This window comes from Marmota monax, unplaced genomic scaffold, assembly GCF_021218885.2.
Source record: "Marmota monax isolate L192 unplaced genomic scaffold, Marmota_monax_Labrador192_F-V1.1 WCK01_AAM20220418_F8-fsc00121, whole genome shotgun sequence".
Taxonomy (NCBI): Eukaryota; Metazoa; Chordata; class Mammalia; order Rodentia; family Sciuridae; genus Marmota; species Marmota monax.
The window spans coordinates 5,466,170-5,493,144 of NW_026693351.1; the positions used below are offsets into that span (position 1 = coordinate 5,466,170).

At 33.0% G+C, this 26,975-nt stretch overlaps 1 protein-coding gene across 1 annotated transcript in view; it reads right to left on the minus strand.

Annotated features, from left to right (window-relative positions):
* Positions 1-1,490: 1,490 nt before the first annotated feature.
* Positions 1,491-26,975, minus strand: part of Dpp10 (dipeptidyl peptidase like 10) — a 102,703-nt gene continuing 77,218 nt past the window's right edge. The window contains exons 15-19 of the mRNA XM_046456887.2: positions 15,599-15,698; positions 15,294-15,352; positions 15,106-15,178; positions 7,015-7,088; positions 1,491-5,173 (exon numbers count right to left, since the gene is read on the minus strand). Of these exons, the coding sequence (XP_046312843.2) occupies positions 5,039-5,173; positions 7,015-7,088; positions 15,106-15,178; positions 15,294-15,352; positions 15,599-15,698 (441 nt within the window). The 3' untranslated portion in view covers positions 1,491-5,038. The remainder of the gene's footprint in view (positions 5,174-7,014; positions 7,089-15,105; positions 15,179-15,293; positions 15,353-15,598; positions 15,699-26,975) is intronic.

The following is a 26,975-nucleotide window of genomic DNA, read 5'->3' on the forward strand; positions in this document are numbered from 1 at the left end:
AACACACTGATGGAAAACTGCTTAACTTCTGAATTTTGATTTCTTCATCAGCAAATAATAACTTCTATCTTGCATGTTTAGTTTTAGCATTAGTTGAGTTAATATGATAAAAAGCCTCAATGTGGAACAAATGTGAAGCCCATTTCTTTGATGTCCTTGGCAGGATGGAATTTTTTTATTTTTTTGCTTCTGGAAATTGAACCCAGGGGCACATAACCACTGAGACACAGCCCCAGCAATATGTATTTTATTTAGATTAGGGTCCTGCTGAGTTATCTAAGGCCTTGCTAAATTGCTGAGGCTGGTTGGCTTTGAACTCGCAATCTGGCAGGATGGAATTTCTCACTCTCAAATTTCACTCATGTCAAATGTATCTCAGTTAAAACAGTACTAGGTTTGACATATGGACAAGTTGTGGTAATCAGCACAAAGACTTTCCAAGTGAATGAACTGCTGCGGTAATGGTCTGTGTTGTTTACATTAACCAATCATTAACTTAATTATAAGTCTAACAGAAAATAATCAAGATTATGCTTTCATGTGACTTGTTTCCTTCTAAACATGTATTTACCTTGTCTTTGATGAGAGAGGGAATTTTTGAGTTCAAAAAATCTCTGCTAACAATCACTGGAATGTTGCCAAAGTAAATAAAATTGTTGTTCGTAGATGTGATCAACAATAAAGCAAATCTATTTTCTATAGTGGTAGAAAAGCTTAAGGTAATAAAAAAATTAAGTCAGATTGCAAATAGGATTGTAGCTGCCTTGTATGACTCTCAATGTTGTAATGTGCTTTTCCATTTAAAGATGGCATGAGATTTTCATGTTTACAAGTCAGGGCATTTTGAGCAGTAAAATGCTGCTTGTCATATATGGATACTTCCTGGAATGATTTTGGAATGTCCCTGAAATAATGCCTGAGCAAGGGAACTTACTATGACTTCTCAGGGCATGGTCATCTGAGCAAAAGTTTTCATAGATAGAAATAATTCTTACATAGCTCTGACAGAAAAAAAAAAACCCACATTTTAATATTATATGATACATATGCCCTCTTGATATTAGGGAATTCATTCATGTAATTTCAAAAATGCCATGGCAGTATATTGGGTTATTCTTTGGCTTTCAGTATTAATGCTTTCAGTCATTCTAAAAAATATCTAGAACTCTATGCTTAGATATTTCAAATCCTTTTCAGATGGGATGAACTTGAGTTAATTCTTTCCTGATTTCAGGGTTATCACAGAGGAGAATGACAGAGAACATGGTATAAATTGGCTGAAACTGTGACTTACTCTTAGTTAAAAATTTGATCAAGTTCCATACTTCTTTAAGATTCAATTTTCTTATGTATTAAATGCAAATAATACCCATTCTAGGGCATGTTGAGAAGATTCATCTGATAATGCCTGTGGAACACTTTGCATAGGTTTGCCACTTTTATTAAGAGTCTAAGAAATTTTAGGTAGAAATAACTTATTCCAACCTGAGAAGAAACCACATTTTTATTCTCAATGCATTTGTTTTCTATATATTCACAGTGATAAGCTCTTATGGGAAGAAAAGTTTTCCCCAGAATGCAGAACCTGAGTCAACAATTGGTGCACATGCAATTTATTTTGGGAAGTGGTCCTGAGAAATAGGAGTGGGGACTGAAAAGGCTGAAATGGACACCAGGAAATAAGTTATGCAGCTATGGGCAGCAGGGCCCTTGGAGCCTTCCAAGAACCATGTTTAAGAGAGCACAGTCACCTACTAATGTCTTCCATTATTTGACTTCAGTGTGGTATTAGCATTCTCATATTAGTTTGTAGTGTGTATGTGATGAGTTTTGGTTCTAGTAGGTGACCACCATTAGTAGCAGAGAATCCAAAGAGTCAGAGCACCACTAGAGGTCAGATTATACTTATGCAAAGCTGGCTGCTTCCAGAAAAGGTGGTCAGACCATGTGAGGAGAAACAACAGGCATTTCATTCAGAATTCCTTATAGAAGCCATGTAATTTCAATGGTCCTAGAGACTTGTGTGCAATGCACTCCTGGGAACTCTGTTTGAAAACCCATCATTAGGAGAACAATGGCTTAAATGATCTTTGTACGTCAAGAACCCATGCTTAGGTAATTTATTTTTAGTAGATCCACAACTGAAGTCTTCTTCAAGACCTTCAGAGCTATTTCTATGATAGCAGAAGTAAAAATAATTCATTTGAGGAGTATCTCCTTCCTTCAGTTTTTAAAAAATACTCATTAGGTCAGCATGGTTTTCTTTGTCTCTAATTCTTGAGTTGGCCGTCATCATCATCTTCTTCTTCTCCTTGGTACCAGGAATTGAGCCCAGGGGCATTTAACCACTAAGCCACATCTCCAGCTCTTTTTTTGTATTTTATTTAGAGACAAGGTCTCAATAAATTGCTGAGGGCTGTGCTAAGTTGCTGAGGCTGGTTTTGAACTCATGATCCTCCTGCCTTAACCTCCTGAGTCACTGGTATTACAGGTGTGTGCCACCACACTGGAATGGCCATCTTCTTAGCTGAAGCAAAGTAAACAAACACTTTTGTCTTTCAAAATAGCTTCAAAAGCTACTGGTTGTATGTTTATCTGTGTGGATGAGTTAATATTGCTTACCTATTTTCTTACAGCATTTTTAGTTTACCGTGGTGTTTTTCTTTAAAGGAAAATAAACACTTTGAAAGTTTGCTATCCAGGACACTTTCAGAATGCATTATTATGTTTGAAAGAGTGTGATTATAACAAGGGCAAATGTGAAAGGGAAAACTCAGTTGCATGAATTCTTTGTAACCAGTGAGTATGTGTTGGTGAGCATTTCCTTTATATAGCGGACCAGTTACTAAAACTCAAAGAATCACAAAGATGAAAAATTTCCACCTTCCTATTAAACAGTTGTTTTCATTTAGATCTATTTAGCCTTTAAGGTGAAAGTGGGTCCCAGACAAATGTCTTTCACATTACAAACTGTATTAAATTAATTGAAAAATAGATAAACATTGATAATAATAATAAACGAGAAATGATGAACAGTAAAGGTCAATACTTTTTAAATGTTACTCAAATAGACATTCAATAAAACCACATCATTCAGACAACATAATAATTTGCATTGTAAAAAACTCTAGTGGTTGAAATTTAAAATATTGATTAAAAAGCTTCAGTTGGACTTCAAATTAGCCTAAAAAGAAATTACCGTCTTAATAAAATAGGCAAAACTTTCCTTTTAAACATTACAACTTATTTTGTTAAAAAATGTGTTTACTATTCTTGAAAAAGACCTAAAATGGGTCTTTTAGAAGAGAGAGCCTTTCCCATTGTAAATTGAATCTAATGGAGCAGTGAAGACACAATTCCAAAGCATCCAGAAGCAAAGCGGAAGACCCAATCAGTGGTTAAACATATTTCTAAACACCCAGAATTTTAGGTTGATCCTTTGACAAAACAGGAGGCTGACTGAGAGATTCCTTGTCATTTAAAAATTTTCCTCCTGGTATTCAGATATCATGATAATCCCATGTTCCCTATGAACCTTTTTTATAACTATGAAAACATAGTATATTGCCCACATTTTTCTGCCTTTCAAAGCTTGGTTACATTTTTAGACATCTTCTGTAAGATTCCATATGCAAAGTGAGAGGATGTTCTTTCACTTCAGTGGACACTGTTCATATTCTCATGACGTGTTTCGACTCTACACAGTCCAGTTTATTTCACACTCTTCAGTAACTTACTGCTGTAAGTCAACAGAACACAGAAATTGATGCATTTTGTGCCTTTGATTAAAATTAAATAGCAAACACTGCTGTTTGTGAACTTTTTGGCCAATGAATAAAAAAGATTTCATTTCTAATTCTCACCAGAAGGATTTAACTTAAACAGTAACAGATGAATTGGGCAGATGTGGTATACTAAATAAAAACTGGAAAATGAAACAATCCAGACCTTTTACAATGAATATGAGAATTGATTCTGCACTGAGGAGAAAAGTAAAAGGAGCCCCAGTCTTTGAAAAAGAAGTCTTCTCCACCAATAGAGCAAAATAGCACTCAGTGGCATTGCATTGTTAACAAAATTTCTTTATCAGAAACTATAATTTAATATTTAAGTATCTAATTTACATGTGACAAGGTATCATATTCAAAAAAATTAAATTGCAACTAGAAAACTATTAACCACTAAAAACAATACCAAACACAACCCAAGCATTTATAGGAAAGCAATAGCTAGAATTTGAATTGGAAAAAAATGTTTCATCATATTTGGCTCATTAAACAAAGCATCCATTATAGCCTGTAAAAGAGCATCTTTTCTAATTCATCAAAAGCTTACCCTTGGTAGCATGAATAACATGTAAAGATAGATTCACTGTATATGCACACAGGTGTATACATATCTTGAGAGATACACTCGTGTGATTTAAAGATATTGTATCTACTGATAACTGGCTGAACTTTGGAAGGTGCTGAAATCCATATTCCTACATGTCCTTTGACTCATGTAATAATGTTTTTCTAAAACAGAAATTACATAAAATACTCTGCTTTTATTAACTGAATATTTTCTTAAGCATAATAATAGACAATTAAAGAATTGCACTTATTGTAAAGGTACAGGAAAGTGTTAGACTGCAGCTCAGCCATCAGAGATCAGGGACTGTAGTACTGATGATAAGTTGTGCATTATGTGCAAAGATGATGGTGGCTATTGAAATCAAAATGAGAGCGACTAGTTACAGAACAAACGGGGATAACAGAAGAAAACATGCACTATTCCTACTTTAATGTAAAACTAATTTCTCCCAGGAAACCAACCCTTTGACCTTCTTTTACAAAGCAATAGATTCTGCACCCTTGGCAACACAGTAGACTTGGACTTCGGTCTTCAAATTCTAGTTCATTATCTCTGAGTGTGCTGTTCCAGTGTCATCTCCTTAAGCTGCCCTTGAAACTCTGAGCATCTACAATATGACAGTCTCTTGGTTGCATTTCAGTGAGCCTGAATATACCCTTCAGTTCTATATAAATAGGGTCCATTATTCATCTTCTTCTGGTTCCTGTGGTAACACGGGTATTTCTTCCTTTAAACAATCACTGAAGAATCTGAGGATTGTGCTGTAGAGATGATACTTGCTCTTCTCAGATAGGTTATGACCTTCATCGGGGTAGACCTAAGACATTGAGGGGAGATGATTTCAAGTTATCAAGGCAGCTTTTCCCCCCTCAGCATTCATTTTCTTTATTTCTTTTCTTTTTCCCCTCTGGCATAGGGACTTTGAAAAATATTACCTAACCAGAGCTTGGGGATATAGTTTAGTGGCTCAGAGAGAGAGAGTGCTTGCCTATCATGTGTGAGACCCTGAATTTGATCCCCAGTACAGAAGGAGGGAAGGTATGAAGGCAGGAGGGAAGGAAGGAAAAAAGGAAGAAAGGATATATGAAAATTTCTAACCAAAATCTCATTTCAGCAAATTCTGAGTTCTTTAAGCTAAGCTTTGAAAAAGATTGTAATCATGCCAATCTATAGTTGAAACAAAATATGCCTTCTGTATGCAAATTAGAATGTTTTGGCCACAGAGAGTGGCAGTGATGCCCAAGGCTTTTGGAGCTCCCGTCATACCCCCATGTATCCTGGATGCTGGACATGGAACTACCATGTTTGACATTTGCCCTATTGGACTTTACTCTTGCTTTGGTCCATTTCCTAGGTATTCTTTCCTATCCCATGGATTTATTGTACTTTACATTGTGAGAAAGACATGAAATTTGGGGGGGGGGGGCAGTGGTGGAATGCTGTGACTTATATCTGAAATGTATCACAAAAGCCCATGTGTTATAGGCTTCATCTCCATTGAATGGAACTATGGGGAGATGCTGTAAACAGTGCAAGGTATAGCCCAGTGGAAGGAAGTTAGGTCATTGGGGATGACCTTCAGAGGGGTTATTCAGACTACAGATCCACTTGTCTCTTTTTGCTTCCTAGGTACCATGAATTGAAGAAACCTACCATGACATACTGTGTCATCCCAAGTCCAAAGTAATGGGGCCAACCAGCTATGCACCCAAACATCTGAAGCCATGAGCTAAAAATCAATCGTGTCTCATGATTTGATCATTTCAGATATTTTGTCATAACACAGAAAATTGACTAACAATTGTTTCTTCCAAATGTTGACGAATTTACTTTTTTTATGACTTCTCCATTAAGCTGAAATTTTTTTTGATACATGAAGTATGTCTTGTTACCCATCTAACATAGTGACCATTATTAAAGTAAGTCCCTGATTAATATTTATTAGATGTGTGAAAGCACATATATAAATGGAATTTGAAATAGAGTTTTAACTTGTCTTCTTTTCTTGTAGTATTTTCCCCAAACAAATATTTCTCTCCCACTTTTTATATATGAATGATAGAAAATGAAGAAAATATAAAAGGGACAGAGGGAAATAGAAAGTTAATCTTTTTAAAAATATCAATATTAATAATATATAAATTTTGAGGAGAAAAGAACATTTCTGAATGGGTTCATGAATTTTACTTTTAAAGCATAAAGGAATCCACATTCTCAATGTAATCAAGAACAAAGTATACAAACTTATTTAACCTAAGAAACATACTAAAAATAATTACATTAAGAATAGAATAAGAGGACTGGGATATAGCTCAGTTGGCAGAGTGCATCCCTTGCATGCACAAGTCCCTGGGTTCAATACCCAGCACCACAAAATAATAATAATAATAATAATAATAATAATAATAATAATAATAATAATAGAATAATGCAGAAAAAGTATTCTATATCTAACAAGTAAAAGAGGAATTTAGAAGAGGACATTTGGTATAGTTTGTATCTTGAATATTTTCCAACAGCCCATGTCTTAAAGGCTTGATTATGGACTTGAACCTTCAACCTGTGGACAAATAAACTTTTCTCTGTGTAAGTTATCTCAAGTAACTTATAATGAAGGAAGGCTGACTAACACAATACTCTTCTAAAAGAATTACTTACCTGCATAGTATAATTCACTCCAGCTTTTATTAGATGCTTGATTAATTCTGCTGAATGCTGGAAATGAACTTTTGCTGGAAGAAATTAAATTATAATATTTGAAGAAGATACATTTATTAAGATCAGAAAATTTTCATATTATTTTTTCAAAGAGTTTAAGTGTTTTGCATACATCATACAATTAAAAGGCTAATCTTTGGTTTTAACTAGAAAGGTGTTAGCTATAATGGCAAACTTTAACATTATAAAAAATCAAATCAATACTACTGGATGGATGAACAAGGCTTATGTACTATACAGGATGGTATTGAGACATATTTTTTAGATATCGTTTATTATTCCCAATTGTTCATATAAAATATTTATACTTTATAAATATTTTAATATAATGAATGCCTTTTGTAAATATGAATACAGAAAAATAGATTTGTATTCCTTCAGGAGGGTTATTGACACCCAGTCTCAGTTAGATAATGACATTCTGCTTTATTATATTAAATTTTTATAAGAGAATGCTCTATATTGAGAAAATGTAGTACATATCTTCTATATCTTCTTATTCATGGGCTAAATATTTAATTTAGAGAATACTAGTTATTCCAGCTTCATTCTGTCTTCCTTCTGCCAGAATAGAAGGTCCAAAACTTTGAAATAAGAAATGGAGTTGCTTTAGATTTGGCGATTCTGTGGGCTCAAATAGGGGCAAAATCCTGGAACATTCACTCAAATCCTTGTGCACAGCACTTTGCTCATATGCCACCTGCGCTATTCCTTTCTGTCTTTTGTACACCTATGAATTTCTGAAATCACTCCTAAGCTAACATATTGTAAAGGTCTTTGCAAACCCAGGGCAGCCTTATCACTGGTTTAATCCTCTTTAATGTTCTAGTTAGATGATGCCAAATAATCATTCTATGGCAGAGGATAAAAAATATCAAATGATGATTCAAATCCTTTAAAAACATATGCACAATCTTTCCCAACATCATATTATATTTAATGGGAAAATTGCCACATCAACTCTACATAATGATATATTTCTCAGTAAATGTAAGATACTAGGAATGTTAATTAATAGGGGCAATGACAAATAGTCCCTTGTACAGCATATTTACTTATCATATGGAATCTATACAAAATGAATCCCATTATTTCTACATATGGATAAAGGTAAAAAGATGTACAAATAAATTTTTCAATTGGATTTTTTTGCTGCTTAGTATCTAGCACATGGTTTGATGATATTTGCAATTCATATTGTTTCTAGGACTAAATGGGGGACATTAAAGTCTGATAGGCTGAGTAAATTAGCTTCTAATCTTCCAAAATAACATTTATAGTGGTACATTAGAATGTCACTGAGGGAGCATCTTGAACTCCCCTGGCTTTTGTGGGTTGTGGGGTGCTGGTACCTGTGTACCTGCACTGGGGAGATTCCTCTGAAGTCACCAGAAGAAAAAAACTTCAAAATAAGTTATAATTATCTTCTGTATTTCTGTAGTGTCTGTTGTGATATTTCCAGAACAAAAACAACAATAACAACAAAAAACTGGTGAAGAACCAGACCCAGAACTGAGTCAGTCAGATAGAAACATGTTTTGCTGAATAGCTGTATCATATTGACAGAGAAATTTGAAAGAGTACTGGTATATTCTAGGGTGATGGCTAGAGGTAAAATAATTTAACTTTGAATATAATTTATTCACATGACTGAGCCTGCATTGTACAGTAAATAAGAAATAAGAACTTTAGTTCCTGGATTCAAACCCTGCCCCCTTTTATAACTAACAGTTGTGTGTCTTTTTAAATTTTTTTCTTTATTCTAATTTGTTATGTATGACAGCAGAATGCATTATAATAAATATTACATATATAGAGCACAATATTTCATATCTCTGGTTGTACACAAAGTAGAGTCACACCATTTATGTCTTCCTACATGTAATTAGGGTAAGGATGTCCATCTCATTCCACCGTCTTTCCTATCCCTATGCCCCCTCCCTTCCCCTCCCTCCCCTTTGCTTTATGTACAGTTCATCTAATCCTCCCATGCTCCCTTCCCACAACCCCATTACGAATCAGCATCCTTATATCAGACGAAAAAAAATAGCATTTGTATTTTTGGGATTGGCTAACTTTAGTTAGCATTATATTCTCCAACTCCATCCATTTACCTGCAAATGCCAAGATTTTATTCTCTTAATGCTGTAAAGTATTCCATTGTGTAACATTTTTGTTATACATTAATCTACTGAAGGGCATCTAAGTTGGCATCTAGAGGTAGGCGTTTCATTTCATATTGTTACATGTGGATTTCCAGTTTTCCCAGCACCATTTGTTGAAGAGGCCATCTTTTCTCCAATATATGCTTTTGGTGCCTTTGTCTAACATAAGTTAACTGTAAATATGTGGGTTTGTCTCTGTGTCCTCTATTCTGAATCATTGGCCTACCAATCTATTTTGTTGCCAATACTCTGCTGTTTTTCTTACTATTGATCTGAAGCATAGTTTAAGGTCTGGTATATTGATGCCACCTACTTCATTCTTCCTGTTAAGGATTGCCTTAGCCATTCTGGGTCTCTTATTTTTTCAGATGAATTTCATGACTGCTTTTTCTATTTCTATGAGGAATGTCATTGGGATTTTGGTTGGAATTGCGTTAAATTTGTTTAGTAATTTTGGTAGTATGATCATTTTGACAATATTAATTCTGTCTATCAAAGAACAAGGGAGATCTTTCCATCTTCTAAGGTTTTCTTTAATTTCTTTCTTTAGTGTTCTGTAATTTTTGTTATAGAAGTCTTTCACCTCGTTTGTTATTCCCAAGTATTTTATTGTTTTTGAGGCTATTGGAAGTAGTTTTCTCATTTTCCTTTCAGAGGATTTGTCACTGATATATAGAAATGCCTTTGATTTATGGGTGTTGATTTTATATCCTGCTACTTTGCTGAATTAATTTATTAGTTCTAGAAGTTTTCTGGTAGATTTTTTGGGGTCTTCTAGATATAGAATCATATCATCAGCAAATAGTGCTATTTTGAGTTCTTTTTTACCCATATCTCTTTAATTTCTTTCGTCTAATTGCTCTGGTCAGTGTTTCAAGAACTATGTTAAATAGAAATGGTGAAAGAGGGCATCCCTATCTTGTTCCAGTTTTTAGAGGGAATACTTTCAATTTTTCTCCATTTAGAATGATGTTGGCCTGGGGCTTAGCATAGATAGCCTTTATGATGTTGAGATATGTTCCTGTAATCCCTAGTTTTTCTTGTGTTTTGAACATGAAGGGGTGCTGTATTTTGTTGAATGCTTTTTCTGCATATATTGATTGAGGTGATCATATGATTTTTATCTTTAAGTCTATTGATGTGATGAATTACATTTGTTGATTTTCATATGTTGAACCAATCTTGCATCCCTGGTGTGCTATCTTTTTGATACATTTTTGTATTTGATTTGCCAGAATGTTATTGAGAATTTTTGCATCTATGTTCATTAGAGATATTGGCCTGAAATTTTCTTTCTTTGATGTGTCTTTGACTGCTTTTGGAACTAGGGTGATAATAAACTCATATAATGCATTTGGAAGTGCTTCCTCTTTTTCTATTTCAAAAATAATTTGAAGAGTATTGGTATTAGTTTTTCTTTAAAGGTCTTGTGTTTCCTTCAGTCCTGGGATTTTCTTGGTTGGTAGGATTCTGAGGACATCTTCTATTTCATCCTTTGAAATTGATCTGTTTAAATTGTGTATATCATCATGATTCAATTTGGGCAAATTATATGACTCTAGATATTTGTTGATGCCTTTGGTATTTTCTATTTTATTGGAGTAAAAGTTTCCAAAATAATTTCTAATTATATTCTGTATTTCTGTAGTGTCTGTTGTGATATTTCCTTTTTCATCACGTATGTTAGTAATTTGAGTTTTCTCTCTCCTTCTCTTCATTAGAATGGTTAAGGGTTTGTTAATTTTATTTATTTTTTCAAAGAACCAACTTTTTGTTTGTCAAGTTTTTTAGTTGTTTCTTTTGTTTCAATTTCATTAATTTCAGCTCTGATGTTAATTATTTCCTGTCTTCTACTAATTTTGGTGTTGTTGTCCCCCCCCCCCCCAGGGCTTTGAGATAATGTTAGGTCATTTATTTGTTGACATTTTCTTTTTTTAAGGAATGATCTCCATGCAATGAACTTTCCTCTTAGTACTGCCTTCATAGTGTTCCAGGGATTTCGATATGTTTTATCAGTGTTCTCGTTTAAGTCTAAAATTTTTTTAATCTCCTCCTTGGCATCTTTCACAACCCATTGTTTGTTAAATAGATATTATTTAGCATCCAGGTGTTGGAGTAGCTTCTTTTATTTTATCATTGTTTTCTAGTTTCATTCCATTATGATTTGATAGAATGCAAGGTGGTATCTCTACTTCTTTGTATTTGCTAAGAGTTGCTTTTTGGCATAATATATAGTTTATTTTAGAGAAGGTTGAATGTGCTGCTGACAAGAATGTGTATTCGCTTGTTGAAGGTGAAATATTCTATAAATGTCAGGTAAATCTAAGTTATTGATTGTATTATTGAGTTTTATAGATTCTTTTTTCAGCTTTTGTTTGGAAGATTTATTCAGTGGTGAAAGAGGTGTGTTAAAGTCACCCAGAATTATTGTTGTGGTCTATTTGACTCTTGAACTTGAGAAGAGTTTGTTTGATAAACATAGATACTCTGTTTTGGGGGGCATATATATTTATAATTGTTATGCTTTGTTGGTAAATGGTTCCCTTGAGCAGTACGTAGTGTCCTTCTTTATCCCTTTTGATTATCTTTAGCTTGAAGTCTACTTTCTTTGATATGAGGATGGAAACCCCTGCTTGCTTCCAAAGTCCATGGGAGTGGTATGATTTTTCCTAATGTTTCACCTTTAGTCTGTGGATGTATTTTCCTATGAGATGAGTCTCTTGGAGGCAGCATATTGTTGGGTCTTTGTTTTTTTTTATCTGCTAGTCTGTGCCATTTGATTGGTGAGTTTAGGCCATTAACATTCTGGATTATTATTGAGACACGATTTTTATTTCAAGCCATTTTTGTTTATTTTTGATATTTATCTTTTCTTTTTGTATTTACTCTCTTGTCTCCTTGTTGAAGTGCTCAATTTTTGCCGGTATTTACTCATTTAAGAAATTTTTAAATTCAGAGATCATTTTTAAATTATGAACATTCTGAATTCCTTCTCTGGCATTTCATCAACTTCACCATCCATAGTATCTGTTATTATAGTATCCTGGTTAGTCTGGGGCAATTTTCTCCCTTGTTTTTTCATGTTGTCTATGTATTTTCCTTTCTTGCAGTGTGGATATGAGATATTACAGTTTCTATCTTATAACCTTGTAGTATCCATGCAGGTTATCTGTACTTCACTTTGATTCTGGGCTTCTAGACCCTGCAGGTGTCCCAAGATGGATGCTATTGCAACTCAAGATTGTGGCGGCAATAGGGGAGGTAACTTAGGATAGCATTAGAAGTGCCCCAAGATTGTTGCAAGGTCTTTCAGAGGTAGGGCTGAAATGGCGTGCCTTACACCATTTGGCTTTGGGATGCCTGCTCTGAGATGCAGCTCTTTCTAGGCCCTATCTGTTGTCAAAAGGTAGAAGCTACTGCATGGCAAGACTATGGAGATGTTTGAAGTGTCCCAGTATGGAAGTGGGTTGGGTCGGGGCTCTCAGGTTGGGGGGATGATGGACCTGGACCTACCCTGGGCCTGGGTCCTGCACAGGTAGGCAGAGGTGGATCTGGACTAATCCTGAGCTCAGCAGGTATCTGTTGGTGGTGGGATGGACCTGGGCCTACCCTGGGCCTAGGTCCCATGCAGGTGGGCAGAGGTGCATATAGGCCAGAGCTGAGCTCTGGCAGGGGAGTTGTGTGTCTTTCTTAATATTTATTTATCCAATGTGTTAAGTAAGAAAGTGGTAAGACCCACTATATATTATTTTTATGCAAAATGAGTAAGAAATTACTAAATGCTTTAGCACATTTTCTGACAAAGTACTTAATAAATGATTTTTATTATTACTAATCTTAAGATTTCAAGAAAAAGTTTTAATACTTTAGACAAAAATCTAAAGGTCTTCAAAAGTTTTAAATTCTCTTTCATCATGTTTCATCCAACACTGTTATTGTATATTCTAAATCTGTCTTTTAATAAAAAGACTTTCAATTTATAACAGATAAAACTACTAAAAACCTAAAAATTTTTTAGAAAAGGTGTGAAGACAGTGCAAAAAATTCCATATAGCCCTCACTCCATTCCTCCAATGTTAACAGCTTACATTATTATGGGACCTTTGTCAAAAAAAGAAAGAAAGAAAGAAAGAAAGAAAGAAAGAAAGAAAGAAAGAAAGAAGAAAAGAAAAGAAAATAAACCAGTATCAGTGTGCTGCCATTAACTACACCTATTTTATTTGAGTGTTTTCCTTTGACATTATTTTTGTTGCTCCAGAGTCCCATCCATGATACCACTTTATATTCAGACATCATGTCTCCTTAGTATCCTTTGATCTATGGGGGGTTCTCAGCATTTCTCTATTTTTCATGACCTTCATAGTTCTGAAGAATAGTGATCATGTGGTGGTAGAGTCCTCATTTGGATAATCTGATGTTTTTCTCAAGTTTAGACTGGTTTTAGCTTTTGGGTACTGAACCACATAGGTGAAGTGTCATTCTCATTATATTATATGTACTATACCTACTATGAACTTGGCTTATCACTACTGATGTGAAACTTCATTCCTGGCTGATGTGTTGAAGGACAAGTTTTCACTGTAAAGTGAAAACTCCCCTTTTCTATATAATACTCTTGAAGAACATCATTAAATCCAACCCATCATAAGGGAATAAAGAAACTTAACTTTGGCTTCTTAACAGAAAGCACACACATACTTTATTCAGAATTCTGTCTAAACGTTAGTGGTATCTCCCTACATTACATATATGTATTTTATATAGAGAGAGAGAGAAATTGATATAGATGTGCATATATATGTGTATGTGTGTGTGTGTGTTTGTATTATATATATATGTGTGTGTATATATGTGTGTGTGTGTATATATATATATATATATATATATAAAATACACAAACACATACACATTAAGCTGTGGTTTAACTATAGCTTGATTTGCTTAAAAGTTAAGTTGGAGAGATGGTATACTCTACACTCTTTGCTAAGAGAACTTTTTTATGATTTTTAAAAATTGGCTAAAAATACTGAGGTAGGGTAGGGTGTGATAACAAACGCAAGCTCAAGATTTAGAAAGTATTGATTCAAGATCTGAACTCTCTTGGCTCACTTGTCAGACAGCCTTGGAAAAATGTTTCTTTCTTGAAATTGATTTTTTCTCAACTGTGAATAGAACTATAAACACTCAACCTTCTGTTGTGAGGTATCATATAGGACAATAAAAATATAAATTTGTTGAGCCCTGAAAGCTTTCTATGAATATAAATAATTATTTTTATTTATAACATCAACCAAATCCATCTCCCATGTTTAAAATGATTAAAAAATGAGAAGGAATACAAAATTGCTCTTTTAGGAAGATTTTAACTTCAGATAAGTTAAAACTTCGTGTAAGTGAGTAAATTCACAACCTTTCAGCGCTTGCATATTTACATTATCTTTCTGTTTCGTAGGTTGTTTTCCATTTGAGGTCTGCTGAATAACACAATAGCCATGGCCACTAGCCACATGAGGCTATTTAATTAAGATCAGGAAAAATTAAGCAATATTAAAAATTATACTCCTCAGTCACACTGAATGGAATATAGTCATAAGTGGTTAATGGCTATTGGGTTCAATAGCACAGATAGACTATGCCAAAAATCTTAGGAAGTTTTATTGGAGATGTTGCCATTTGAGGCTGATTATGTATTTCCTCCCTGCTTAGTCCTGAATTCTTTCTTTCCACTTCCTACCATCTGATCCTTTGTCTCACTTCCTATTTTTTGTTTTTTAGGTTTATAAGCCTTCTGTAAGCAAATTTTAAGATGTATTCCTTTGTAAAAGGTCACATTCCATCAAACAGTAGCAGCAAATATAATACTTACTGTCAGCGGTTCCATGAATTATTAATATATTTTCTTCTTTTAAGCCATGAATATTATGTAGCACACTGGATGCCTATAAAACAAAGAACACAAACATCTGTATCTACAGATCTACCTGTAAAAGCAATTTGACCTGATTTTTAGAAAAAAAAAATGTTATTCATTCTATTTATTTTTAATTTAGTTACCTGGTAAGTGCTTTCTTCCTTAGATGGCATACCAAGATATCTTTCAGAGAAAGCAGAAGCTATGACCCAAGAAAACAGAAAGTTAAGAATAAACTAAAACCTTAGCATATTTCATCATTTATTTCTGCATTTCAAATTTAATTGTCATGCTCCAGTAAAATCAATTGAATCAGGGAGGTGATAAACAATTCAAAACAGGCTTTAATAACACATGATAAATGAGCTCATTTGAGATTCTGTGCATTGGGATATTGTTTTCTATAAATCAATACACTATAGTACATTAGTCTGTAGGACACACTCACCATACAACTTCATGTCTGTGATGGGTGCAACCACGGATCCACATTTAAAAAGCTTTTCATCTGACTTTAAGATCATTGATGCAATATAACCACCATACCCCTGCCAAAAATTAGAACAATTATCCTTGGACATATTTTAGGTTTTGATCATTGCTTGCTAATATACATATCAACATGTATCATAATTTCTTAGACTTAAGAATGCAGTAAAATCACTGTTTGCAGATGAAGATTTTGAATAGTTGTTCAAATTTTTATCTAACCAGCTATTTTACTAAAGTTGTTAGATATAAAATTATTTAGATATCACCAAGTGTCAAATAGTTGCTCTGTGATTTCATACTGTACATCTGGGAACTGTCTCAAATAATATGAAACTAGGGGTATAAAACACGCTTTACATCATGTATCAGTTTAAGAAAATTACATATATAGAGAAAGATACACATACACACACATATATATGCATATGTAATTGAAATAACAAAAATTGTTATGTAGAATTAGGAAAGGCGAATCAAATATTTAAACTATAACATCCCAAATATAGATTCTACTTTCAGTTCCTCGTGGGGCTCAGGATAATCTACCCCCAAATATGACTGTAGGGGACTAGAATCTGCGACCTCAAATATAACTGATGGGCCTAAGGATTATTTGAGCAGCTCTATTCTGAGAAACTGCAGGAACAAGATTATTTCTGAAAACAGTGCTAGAGAGTTGCCATTTTCGAAGAAAAATTTAATCTATAAAGGAGGTCTTAGATTACAAGGGTGTTTCCCCTCTGTACCAGGAAAACTGGGATAACTGAATCATTAGAGAAGCGCATCATTGAAGAAGGCACTAACTTTACCTACATAACAAACCTCATTCTATTTTATGGTAAATTTCCTGGTGAATGTTTCTGTTGGGGCTTAACCCTCACTCTTCTTTCTCTGTTTTAGAGAAGTAGTATTTAATCTGGAGTCTAAACCAGCTCTTTCAGATCTACTTTAGAGATTTTCCATTTGTCTGGGTTATATTTCATGTTTATATATGCTACTAAAATTATAATTTGTTCTTACTATTATATAAATATATGTGTATTATTTTATATATTATATAATATATATGCATTTTTTTACATGAAGTGCTACCTAAGAACACATGGAGAGTGAAGGGAAAAACTTTCTTTCCCTCCCCTATATTCTATACAACAAATATTAAAAATTATGGGATGCGATATTAATGTTGTTATGAGTTGGATCATGACTTAAATTTAATTTTAAAATTCAACTTAAAATGTTTTTGACCTAGTATAACAATAAATTCTTAAATAATAATTCAAGTTGTCTGGTTTTATTTTGTATTCCAATATCTGACTAGGAAAGTTCCAGAGGATATTTTAATAATTTACAGGAATTCTAGAGTAAGGCACTGACCTACTGAGTTAAAAGTTGTGGAAATTAATTTTAGCTTGTATTAGAATGTTTAACTTATACTCAGAAGCTTGAATGAATCTCCTTCAACAATTAGAAAATGAAGGGAAAAAAAGTATCCTTCATGGATTTAGACTACCCCAAAGTCCCTTTGCTCTTTGAGAGACACAGGAAGAGCCTTAGGTCAGTGATAGGTAAGTAGCAGTTATAAGTTCATTAACATCTATAAAAATCAAATTATAAAAATGTAAGGACAAAGCAAGAAACAATTATTAAAAGGCCAAAGTAGGGAGGGCCCTTCAAAGTTCTATCCCTAGAAGGAACATTTTCAGGACTTTTGTTTCTTTTTCTCTATCATGGAGATAAGAAAAGAATGTTACAGTCAGAAACTTCAAATATTTCCACAGGTAAGTCTTTCCCATAGTGAGGAAGGCATTGCATTTCTTAGCTGAGGCAATATAACTTTTCTGTTTTTGATAGCATGGCGGCCAAGCAAACTTCAAACTGATTAACATCTGGTTGTTTATTTAAGCTGATCATCTTGAGAGAAGAGCTGAATGACCCAATCATTAAAGCTTCAGTCCAAAGAACTATATATCATGCTGAAATAATCGAAGTTAATAAATTGGCATTGTGTTGGTTAGTTTTGAATTTTACTTCACATGTCTTTCAGAGCCCAATGATCTCCAGGAACTAAGAAATATAGTGCCTCCTGGAGAGGCAGATTCTAGTATGATGGCAGAAAAACAGTTACATGGACCAGCTAAAGAGAAAAGAGAGTCCAGAAACAAATTCAAATACACACATCCAATTAATCTTTAGTAAGGGCGCCAAGAGGACACACTTGGAAATTTCACTTACTAGATGGTATTAGGAAAATTCTATTTCCATATACAAAAGAATGAAATTAGACCTTAATCTTATACCATGTATAACATCAACTCAAAATGAATAAAAGACCTAAAAATATAAAACACCTAGAATTGAACAGAGGGAAAAAGCTCCTGGACATCAGCCTGGGCAATGATTTCTTCTATATTGCACCAAATCTCAGGCTATAATAGCAAAAGTAAAAGGGATTATATCAAACTAATAAAGCTTCCTATTTAGCAAAGAAAATGATGAACACAGTGAAATGACAGCTAAAGGATTAGGAAAATGTCTGCAAACCATGTATCTGATAAGGAGTTAATGTTTGAAATGTATAGAAAAAAACCTGATAAAACATTAACAAAAAAACATACAAGATGGACAAACAACTTGAATAGACATTATTTTCCAAAGATGACATAAAAGTGGCCACTAGAGGCATGACAAGGTACTTAACATCACTAATCAGGAAAATGCAAATCAAAATCTCTACAAGATACCCATTCACATCTGTCAGGATAGCTCATATCAAAAGGGGATAACAATATTGGTAAGGGTACACTTTTGGTGGGACTATGGATTGGTATAGCCATCAAAAGAAACAGTATGACACTTTCTAAATAGATTAAAAATAGAACTACCTTATGACCCATGAAATCCTCATCCAGGCACAGATAAAATAGAAATGAAATCTTTATCTCAAAAGACATCAATACTTCTAAGTTCACTATGACATTATAATCAATAACCAATAATCACACATGACTAGGTAAAGAAACCATGGTACCGATGTACAATGGAATGTTACCCAGCCTCTAAAAGGAAGGATAGGCTTCCATCTGCCACAATGTGATGAAAATGCAGAATATTATGCTCACTGAACAAATGAAACAGGTCAGACACCAAAAATAAAATGATGTTTCCAATATGTGGAGTCTAAAAAAATTTCAGTAAAAATAGAAAACAAAATAAGGATAACCAGTGGTGGGATTGTGTGTGTGTGTGTGGTGGAAATGATGTAGGTCAGAGAATACAAAGTGTCAGATATAAGAGAAACAAATCTCTGAGATGTCATATGTATCATGAGGCCTATGGATACAATTTTTTTAAAAAAGTACTTTAATTGGGATTTCTGCCAAGTGAGTAGATTTTAGCTATTCTTGACACAAAAGCAAAAGCAAACAACAACCAAAAACGAGTAATTCTGTGAGATGACAGAAATGTTCATTGGTTCCACTATAGAAATTCTTTTATTTAATCTATAGGTATCCTCTAATATCATATTGTATACCTCATATGTTCAGAATAAAATTACTTTAGGAAAAAATTATTAGGGAACTTTGTTAAAAATGAATGAAAAAGACGTTATTACCTTATGTGCATATATGACTGCATAACTGATAGGATTCTACATGTACAACCAAAAAAAAAAAAAAGAGAAATTATACTTCATTTACATTTGATATATCAAAGTGCATACGTGCATTCTATTGTCATGTATAACTACTTAAAACAAATAAAAACATTAAAAGTTAAAAAAATGAAGATGCTAATTAAGTAGATCTGGAGTGGGGTAAGGAGTTTTCATTTTTAACAAACTCATTCTTGGTCTACATTTTGAACAAGTTCTTAAAGCATACTAATTTACTAAAGATTCCTAATAAATATTTTTATAGCTTCAACCAGAATCCTCTAGTCTATTAGAGCTTAAAAATGAAAAACTAGGGGCGGGTGGTTGGAAAAATTCAGTTATAATCTGTTGAGAATGTGGGCATGGATGGGCCCCTATTCCCGTGTAGTTTTATAGTAAAAGTAGGGGTATAAACCATTGCTGCTGCACAAGGGGTTGTGTTATACTATTTTTATATGAAAATTTGGGATTTCATGAAGCTAAATACCCTCTAAGACTTAATGATAGTGAATGCTGTGGAATAAAATTGTTTCTGCAGCATTTAAAAATCAAATCCAAAAATGCTACTTTAATTTGATTTATTTCAGAGAAATAGCTTCTATTTTTAAAATAAAATCAACACTGGCAGGAATTAGAATAAATTAAATTTTAATTATTCACCTTACTCTCAACCATTTTATGTTTATTTATTGAGTGCAAAAGTTGATCATGAAAGAGTTTTGGAAAATACATTCCAAAAGAGGGCAAGAATCAGCTATAAGTTCTAGTTAGATATAAAGATGGTGATTTTAATTTTCATACCAACTCATATGATCAGGCAGATCCTAAAATTGAGGATCATCATATTGACTTTGTAGTCAATTAGAGGTTGTTTTGATTTGATATGGGTCAAAAGAATTCAATAATTCAGGATGTTCTAAGTTGACATTTTATTGGTTTCCCAGTGATCGCATTTTTATATTCATTGCAATTGCTTTTTTAATTTCCACTTTCCAAGCCCTATAACATTACTTATAAAATACAAATACACTTATGTTATTATTTGAAAAGTTCATTTGGTGAAACTACAAAATGAAAATGTTTCCCGAGACTTCTATTTCTTTAAAAAATGATGTAAGAAAAATCAAATATAATAGAAAGTTTGGGAGGAGCAAAGAGAGCTCTATTTCACAGAGGACTTATATTTTCATGGATACATACTTTTATATAATATTTAAATGATATCATGAACATAGTAAAAAGATATGCTGACAGAACTGGGGGGGGGAAAGAGGTGCTTCCTGTAAACTTAGGTCTGTGTGGTGTTTTAGAACTATATCTCTTATAGCACACGATGAGTTAATTTCAAATAAAAAAATTTAAATATATTATGGAAAACATTGTATTTTCTGCATTTAATCTGTTATTTGTTTATATATATATATATATATATATATATATATATATATATATATATATATATAATTACTTAGATTTTGATCCTGGCCTTGATGTGTTCTTTAGCTTATAAATACTAAAAGCTTAAAAATCTAGGAGATACTCAGCTGGTCAGAAACTCTGGAAAGCTGGCAATTAAAAAAATATAAAAACTTTCAAAAATAAGTGATTACTGCCATAAATAAAGTTTTAAGAAGCTTCCACATCCACTCATATTTATAAACCTAATTCTCCTCAAATGTCCATGTTACTTACCCTCATGAACTATGTAGTCTTAATTCAAGTGTGATCTCCTGGTAGAAGCTTTCTTGATCTCTGATTTAAATTCACCACCATCCCCTAATCTCAGGATCACTCTCTGCAGCTCGGCTTTATCTTTCTGGATTGTACTATAATCACCTGACATTTTATGTATTTTGCTACTTATTATTTATTTCCATCTATCTCTCCATTCTAAACTACAAATTCAAATAAAAAAGATATTTTTTTTCTGTTTTGGGAGTGACTTACATATAGCAGCTCAAAAAATTCAGGATACATAGTAAATAGTAAGTAAATACTCTTTGATTGAATTGTTTTTATTCCTTATTAATACTGAGCTAGTACTCATACTAATGTCAAGTCTATAAAAGATGTTTGAATTAGTTTTTAATTTGCCAATTATGTTCAATTTATAATAGTGTTTTTCAAGCAAGTAGCTCATAAAAAATTTGCTTCCCAGGTTTTTTTTTTTTTTTTTTTTTTGTATTTCAACAACAATACCTTATTGCTTGAAAGAATTAAAATTCAAATTATACATTATATGAGGTTAAGTTAGTTTCTGAAGATAATTACTCCAATTAAAATGATTTAAAGTCTTCAATCAAGTCATACAACAATTGAATATGGCCGGATATAAGCTAAATATTTCATTATTAAAAACTTTCATTATTCTAACAAACTAGTTGGAAGATAATATAGAGGACAGGTATCATTCACATTAAAATTAAAACATAAAAAATACACACAATTCCAAGAAATAAACAGTATAGGAAAGAGATGTGAATTATATTTTTAAAAAACTACAAAACAGTACTGAGAGAGATAAAGGAAGAATTAAATAAAAGAGACACACTGTATATAATGTGTGACTTGAATAAATGTTCTATCTTGTTGAGATTTTAATTCTCCTTAAAGTATTATAAAATAATTAAACGAAATTTTAATTTAAAAATTCCAGCTGACACAGATGGGGGGACCACATAAAGAAGCAATGAGAGAACCATCATTTGCAAGCAAGGGACTCAGAGCAGAGCAACTCTCCCCACACCTTGACCTTGCACTGCCAGTCTCCGGAATTGCAAGATAAATATGTATTCTTTAAACCAAAAGTAAATAAATAAGTAAACATATAAATAAAAGCAAATAACAACAATAAAAACAAAAGAATTTTAGGAGATTTTGTAAAAATAATGATAGGAAATAATAGGAGAGGTGAGCCAATATTATTTTGAAAAAGAAATGACTGAAACACTACTTTTAAAAATATTAAAATGTATTACTGTTCAACATGGCATAATTAAAGAATAAATAAGGTTAGCATAAGAACAGACAAGCAGATTACATGAGAGGTAAACTCAGGAATGTTTGAGAAATTGCTATTTTTTTAGTTATCATGAATTGAAGTATTAGGGAGATTTAGTTAATCAGGAAAGCTAGAAAAATGGCTATTTGAAACTAAATAAGTAAATCTTCACCATGTCCTACAAGTGCTTTATTCTTTTCCTCACTCAAACCAGATAAAACATAAGAAATTCCTTTGATAAGAATGATACATTATATAATAAAATCATTAGAAGAAATCACCAAAGAAAGGATTAGAAAAAAAATATTGCCAATAAAAGCTTTAAAACTTTGGGGTTTTTCAACTAATTATTTACAACATTTGAGGATAATCAACAAGCTAAGGAAACATTTCACACATAATATGATCAAGGACTAATATTTAATATAATAAAATCTAAAAATGTCAATAAGGAAACAAATACACATGTTGTTCTGATGTTCATATACCTCAACCACCAACATAAATGGAGCATTCATACATATATCATTATTAGTTCAAAAGATAATCATATAATTGTTAATAATAAAAAGTAATTTTATGTAAGAATTTCTAATTTCATCAAGATGGAGTAAGAGAAGTAAGTTTTATTAAAACCTCTTGAAAAGCTGACTTTTAAAAGAAAAAAAAAACTAAAATATTATGAGTCTTTGCAGCATATGTAGCACAGAATGTCTGACAAATACAGCAAAAGGTCCTGAAGGGAGAGATAGCAGCACCCCACTGTGTGATTATTATAGTGGTTATGAAGTGTGATGATACCAGAGGAAAATAACTATGATCAGTCAGGAGTGCAAATTGTAAGCCCTAAAGTAATCTTCAAAATAACCCAAAAGAGAATTATAGCCAATAAGCAAACAGTAACTAACTGAATCATTAAAAATGCTCATTTATACAAAAGACATTAGAAATAATTTTGAAAGGTGTAAATTAAAAATGTGGTTTATGTAGTCAACAGCAAGAAAATTAAAATGCAACCATATTGATGATAATATTGAAGATCGATGATCTAATCAAATTATTTCAAATTGCAGACACTGTCATATTGGATAAAAGAGGCAATATCCAACTACTTTTTGCCTCAAAGAAACAAATTTTAAGAGCTGGGAATATAGCTCATTGGTAGACACTTGCCTACCATACAAGAAGCTCTGAGTTTCATCTCTAAATGTGCACACTCATACAGAGAGAGAGAGAGAGAGAGAGAGAGAGAGAGAGAGAGAGAGAGAACATATATGTGAAAGGAAGAAAGGGAAGAAAGAAGAACAGATTAGAAAAAGAACATGAGATAAACTCAATTCAAATGCCTTTGTGACAAAAAATAATTAATAAAACATCACTAGCTCTAACTAGGCTTGTGGTCTGACTTAGAAATGAAATAATAAGACAATTAAATTTAACTCATTACCTAATGGTGTAATAATGATAAGAAACTATGACTTAGTGTTTCTGTGTACACAGGAGGGAATGCTGTTGTCCAAAGAAATTTAGTGACTGCTTTCATGAAGAAAGAGCCATCCACATTAGGCTTAATAAGAGACCGAGTTATAAAGCATTGCACGTTCTGGAGGCTGGTTTTAGAATAAAGCATGAAGAAAGATATTGAGGTAGAAGGGTGGAAGGCATCCCTATAACCAAAGAGAATTCCAGTTGAATTATATTGTGGAAGACATACTGGAGAGGTATATTATGCTGGAATATTCTTAAGATCCAATTTAGGCAATATCTATTGGTTTGTAGTACTATATTACCTGTAGCATTTTAGGAAATACTTTTGATATAATGAGATGGAATTATATTTAATTTACACTAGCTGAAGTTTATCTCTTCTCTTTTCCTCCAATATCCATGTGATAGTTTTGGAAAATAATATATTCACTTAATCAATGTGTCCCTGATGTTTACAGGCTTAACATTTCACTATGTAGAAATCATCAATTGTTATATATATATATATATATATATATATATATATATATATCCAAAAAGTATTGTTCAAAATAGAAATAGAATCCTTTTCTTCCTTAATCAGCTTACATAGTTTGTGAGCATAGATAGAATTGCTTTTCAAATTCTGAAAGACTAAATCATAAAAAAAAAAAAAATCCAGTAGTTTCTTGGAATTAACACTTTCAAAATTATAGAGACCACAGTATAACTTAACTCAGAATGTCTACAGAGATTTAACTTCTGCTGGTAAAGTCAATCATACTGGATAAAATTAGCAAGCCAGGTAGCTATAGACACAAACATATATCACTATACATACAAGATAAATCTGGAATCAAAAAAAGGAAAAGAAGGTCTGGGAAATTCATTCAAAACTTGAGGAGTATAAAGAAAAGAAGTTGATCAGAGATAGATTCCTGGCCCTGGTTTTGCCAATCATCCTACTTTCTCAGAGGGAGTATCCCAAATAAATTGCAAGGCTCTTCACACCTATTTTAAACTCAGCCTGGAATCTTTTTACAAGGGAGACCTATTTTACCCTCATTGATGGTAACAGCACATGTGTGACACTTCCAACTCCAGTGTTTGGTGACATAGGTACCCTATTGATCTTTAAAATGGAAACAAGAAGGGAAAAGAAAATATAATAAATACCCCCCTGAAACAAATATAAAGTGGTAGCCAAACAAACAATCAAAAAACCCAATTAAGAATAATTTTAAATATATCATTAAATCTGTGCAAAGTTAATAAATTCACAGAGCCTAAATACAAAGAGAAAACAAGAAACCAGAGAGGTAAACGAAGCTTAAAGACCTTGTTATTTCCATGAGGCTGGAGTTGTAGCTCAGTGGTAGAACACTTGCCTAGAAAGTGTGAGGCACTGGGTTTGATCCTCAGCACCACATACAAATAAATAAATAAATAAAGGCATGTGTCCATCTACAACTAAAAAAAAAGGGGTGGGGGAGACCTTGTTTTCTCCACTCAGTGACTTTGGCCTCATGCTGGGAAGGCTTTTTCATTAGATGGGTACACAGAATGCATGCTCCACACATGGGTTAAAGCAGACCCTGAATAAGGCCAGACTCCAAAAAGATGATTTTAACATACACAAAAGATATCAGTGAAAATGTTTTTGTTGTTCTTCTTCTTGCCATGAGCTTATCAAAACTAAAAACAAATAATTGATCTTAATTAAAAATTTAAGCCAGACGTCTACACTTGGGTTTGCAGTCTCAAAACACCATATAATATAAAAACACAATTCCCATTAATAAAATTCCAAGAAAGACAAACTCACACAAAAACAAAGAAATGAATATTCAAGGCCCTGTTTTCAGAGCTGAGGAGACTCCCTGTGTATTAAGAGTGACTCTAGAAGAAATGGAAAAATTGTGATAATCTTTTAATGACCAAATAAATTTTTAAAATAATTAAAAATTTCCAGCAAAGAAAGCAATAGTCCAGGATACTTTTAAAATCTAATTAAAATTTTAAACAAGTTTTCCAAAGAAGAGAAAAAACAAGAACATTACTTCCCAGCGCAGTTTATGAATTTAGCATAACTCCATTTGTAGTGAAATAAAACAAACATAGTCCAAGAGGAAAAAAAAACACACACACACAAAAAACAAACTCAAGGTTTATTAAGTCTTAAGGCTAATGATTTCATTTGTAAGCTCAGAAAGCCAACTTTTAACTAATAATTTAGTCAAAGTATTCACGTCTTTTTAGTTGAAATGAAATAGTTTTTCCATTTAAAATAAATTCATTAATGTTTGTATTTGCATTCTATGTCAGCCTGCATGTTTAAGTTGCCAGTATTAACTGCCCTGAGGTTCGTCAATACCTGCACAGTGACTGGGAGATACAATGCAAGATTTTGAACTTCCAAATCTTAGATTGAAATCTTTGTTCCTCTCATTATAAGCTAAAATCCAAATTTCTGAGCTGATGTGGAGGATCCTCTAAAGTCTGTACCCAATTCCCCTCTGATTCTTTTTGTCTATCACTTCCCTATGTAAGCCTTATTTATAGTCCATTACTTTATTTTATGTCCTGCCAAATGCCTCATAGTGACAATGTATTTGCATCAGAAGTTTCCCCCTCACCTCCTATGTCCTGCCGGATTTTTGCCCACATAGTTCATGTTCTCAATAGACATTTCACAGCCTTCTTAATGGCCTTTAATTTCCATGAAGGTTCAAATAGCTCATTTGTTCCTTTATGTTTATTTATGTGTGTAGTAAATAAAGTCCTGACTCCCTTGTAAATTACATACACCAGGACTATTAGTGAGTAAAATTCTCTTCACTGTATACGCCTTTTTTTTTTTTTTGGTGGCAAAAACATGAAGATTTACCATCTAAGCTACTTCTAAGCACAGTTCAGAAGCATCAAGCACATTCACATAAACCTATTAAATGGATCTGCAGATTTTTTCATCTTGCAAATCTGAAACTGTGGACCCATTAAAAAAAAAAATCTGTCTTTTCCCCTTTCCCCTAACCACTGACAAATGCCATTCCATTCTGCCTCGATAAACTTGATGATTCCAGATACTTCATATACTTGGATTCATTTGTACTCATCTTTCTGTGACTTGCTCTTTTCACCTAGCACAGTGTCCTAAGGATCATCAGTGCTGTCTCATGTGACTGGGTTACACTATATGCCTCTTCTGAT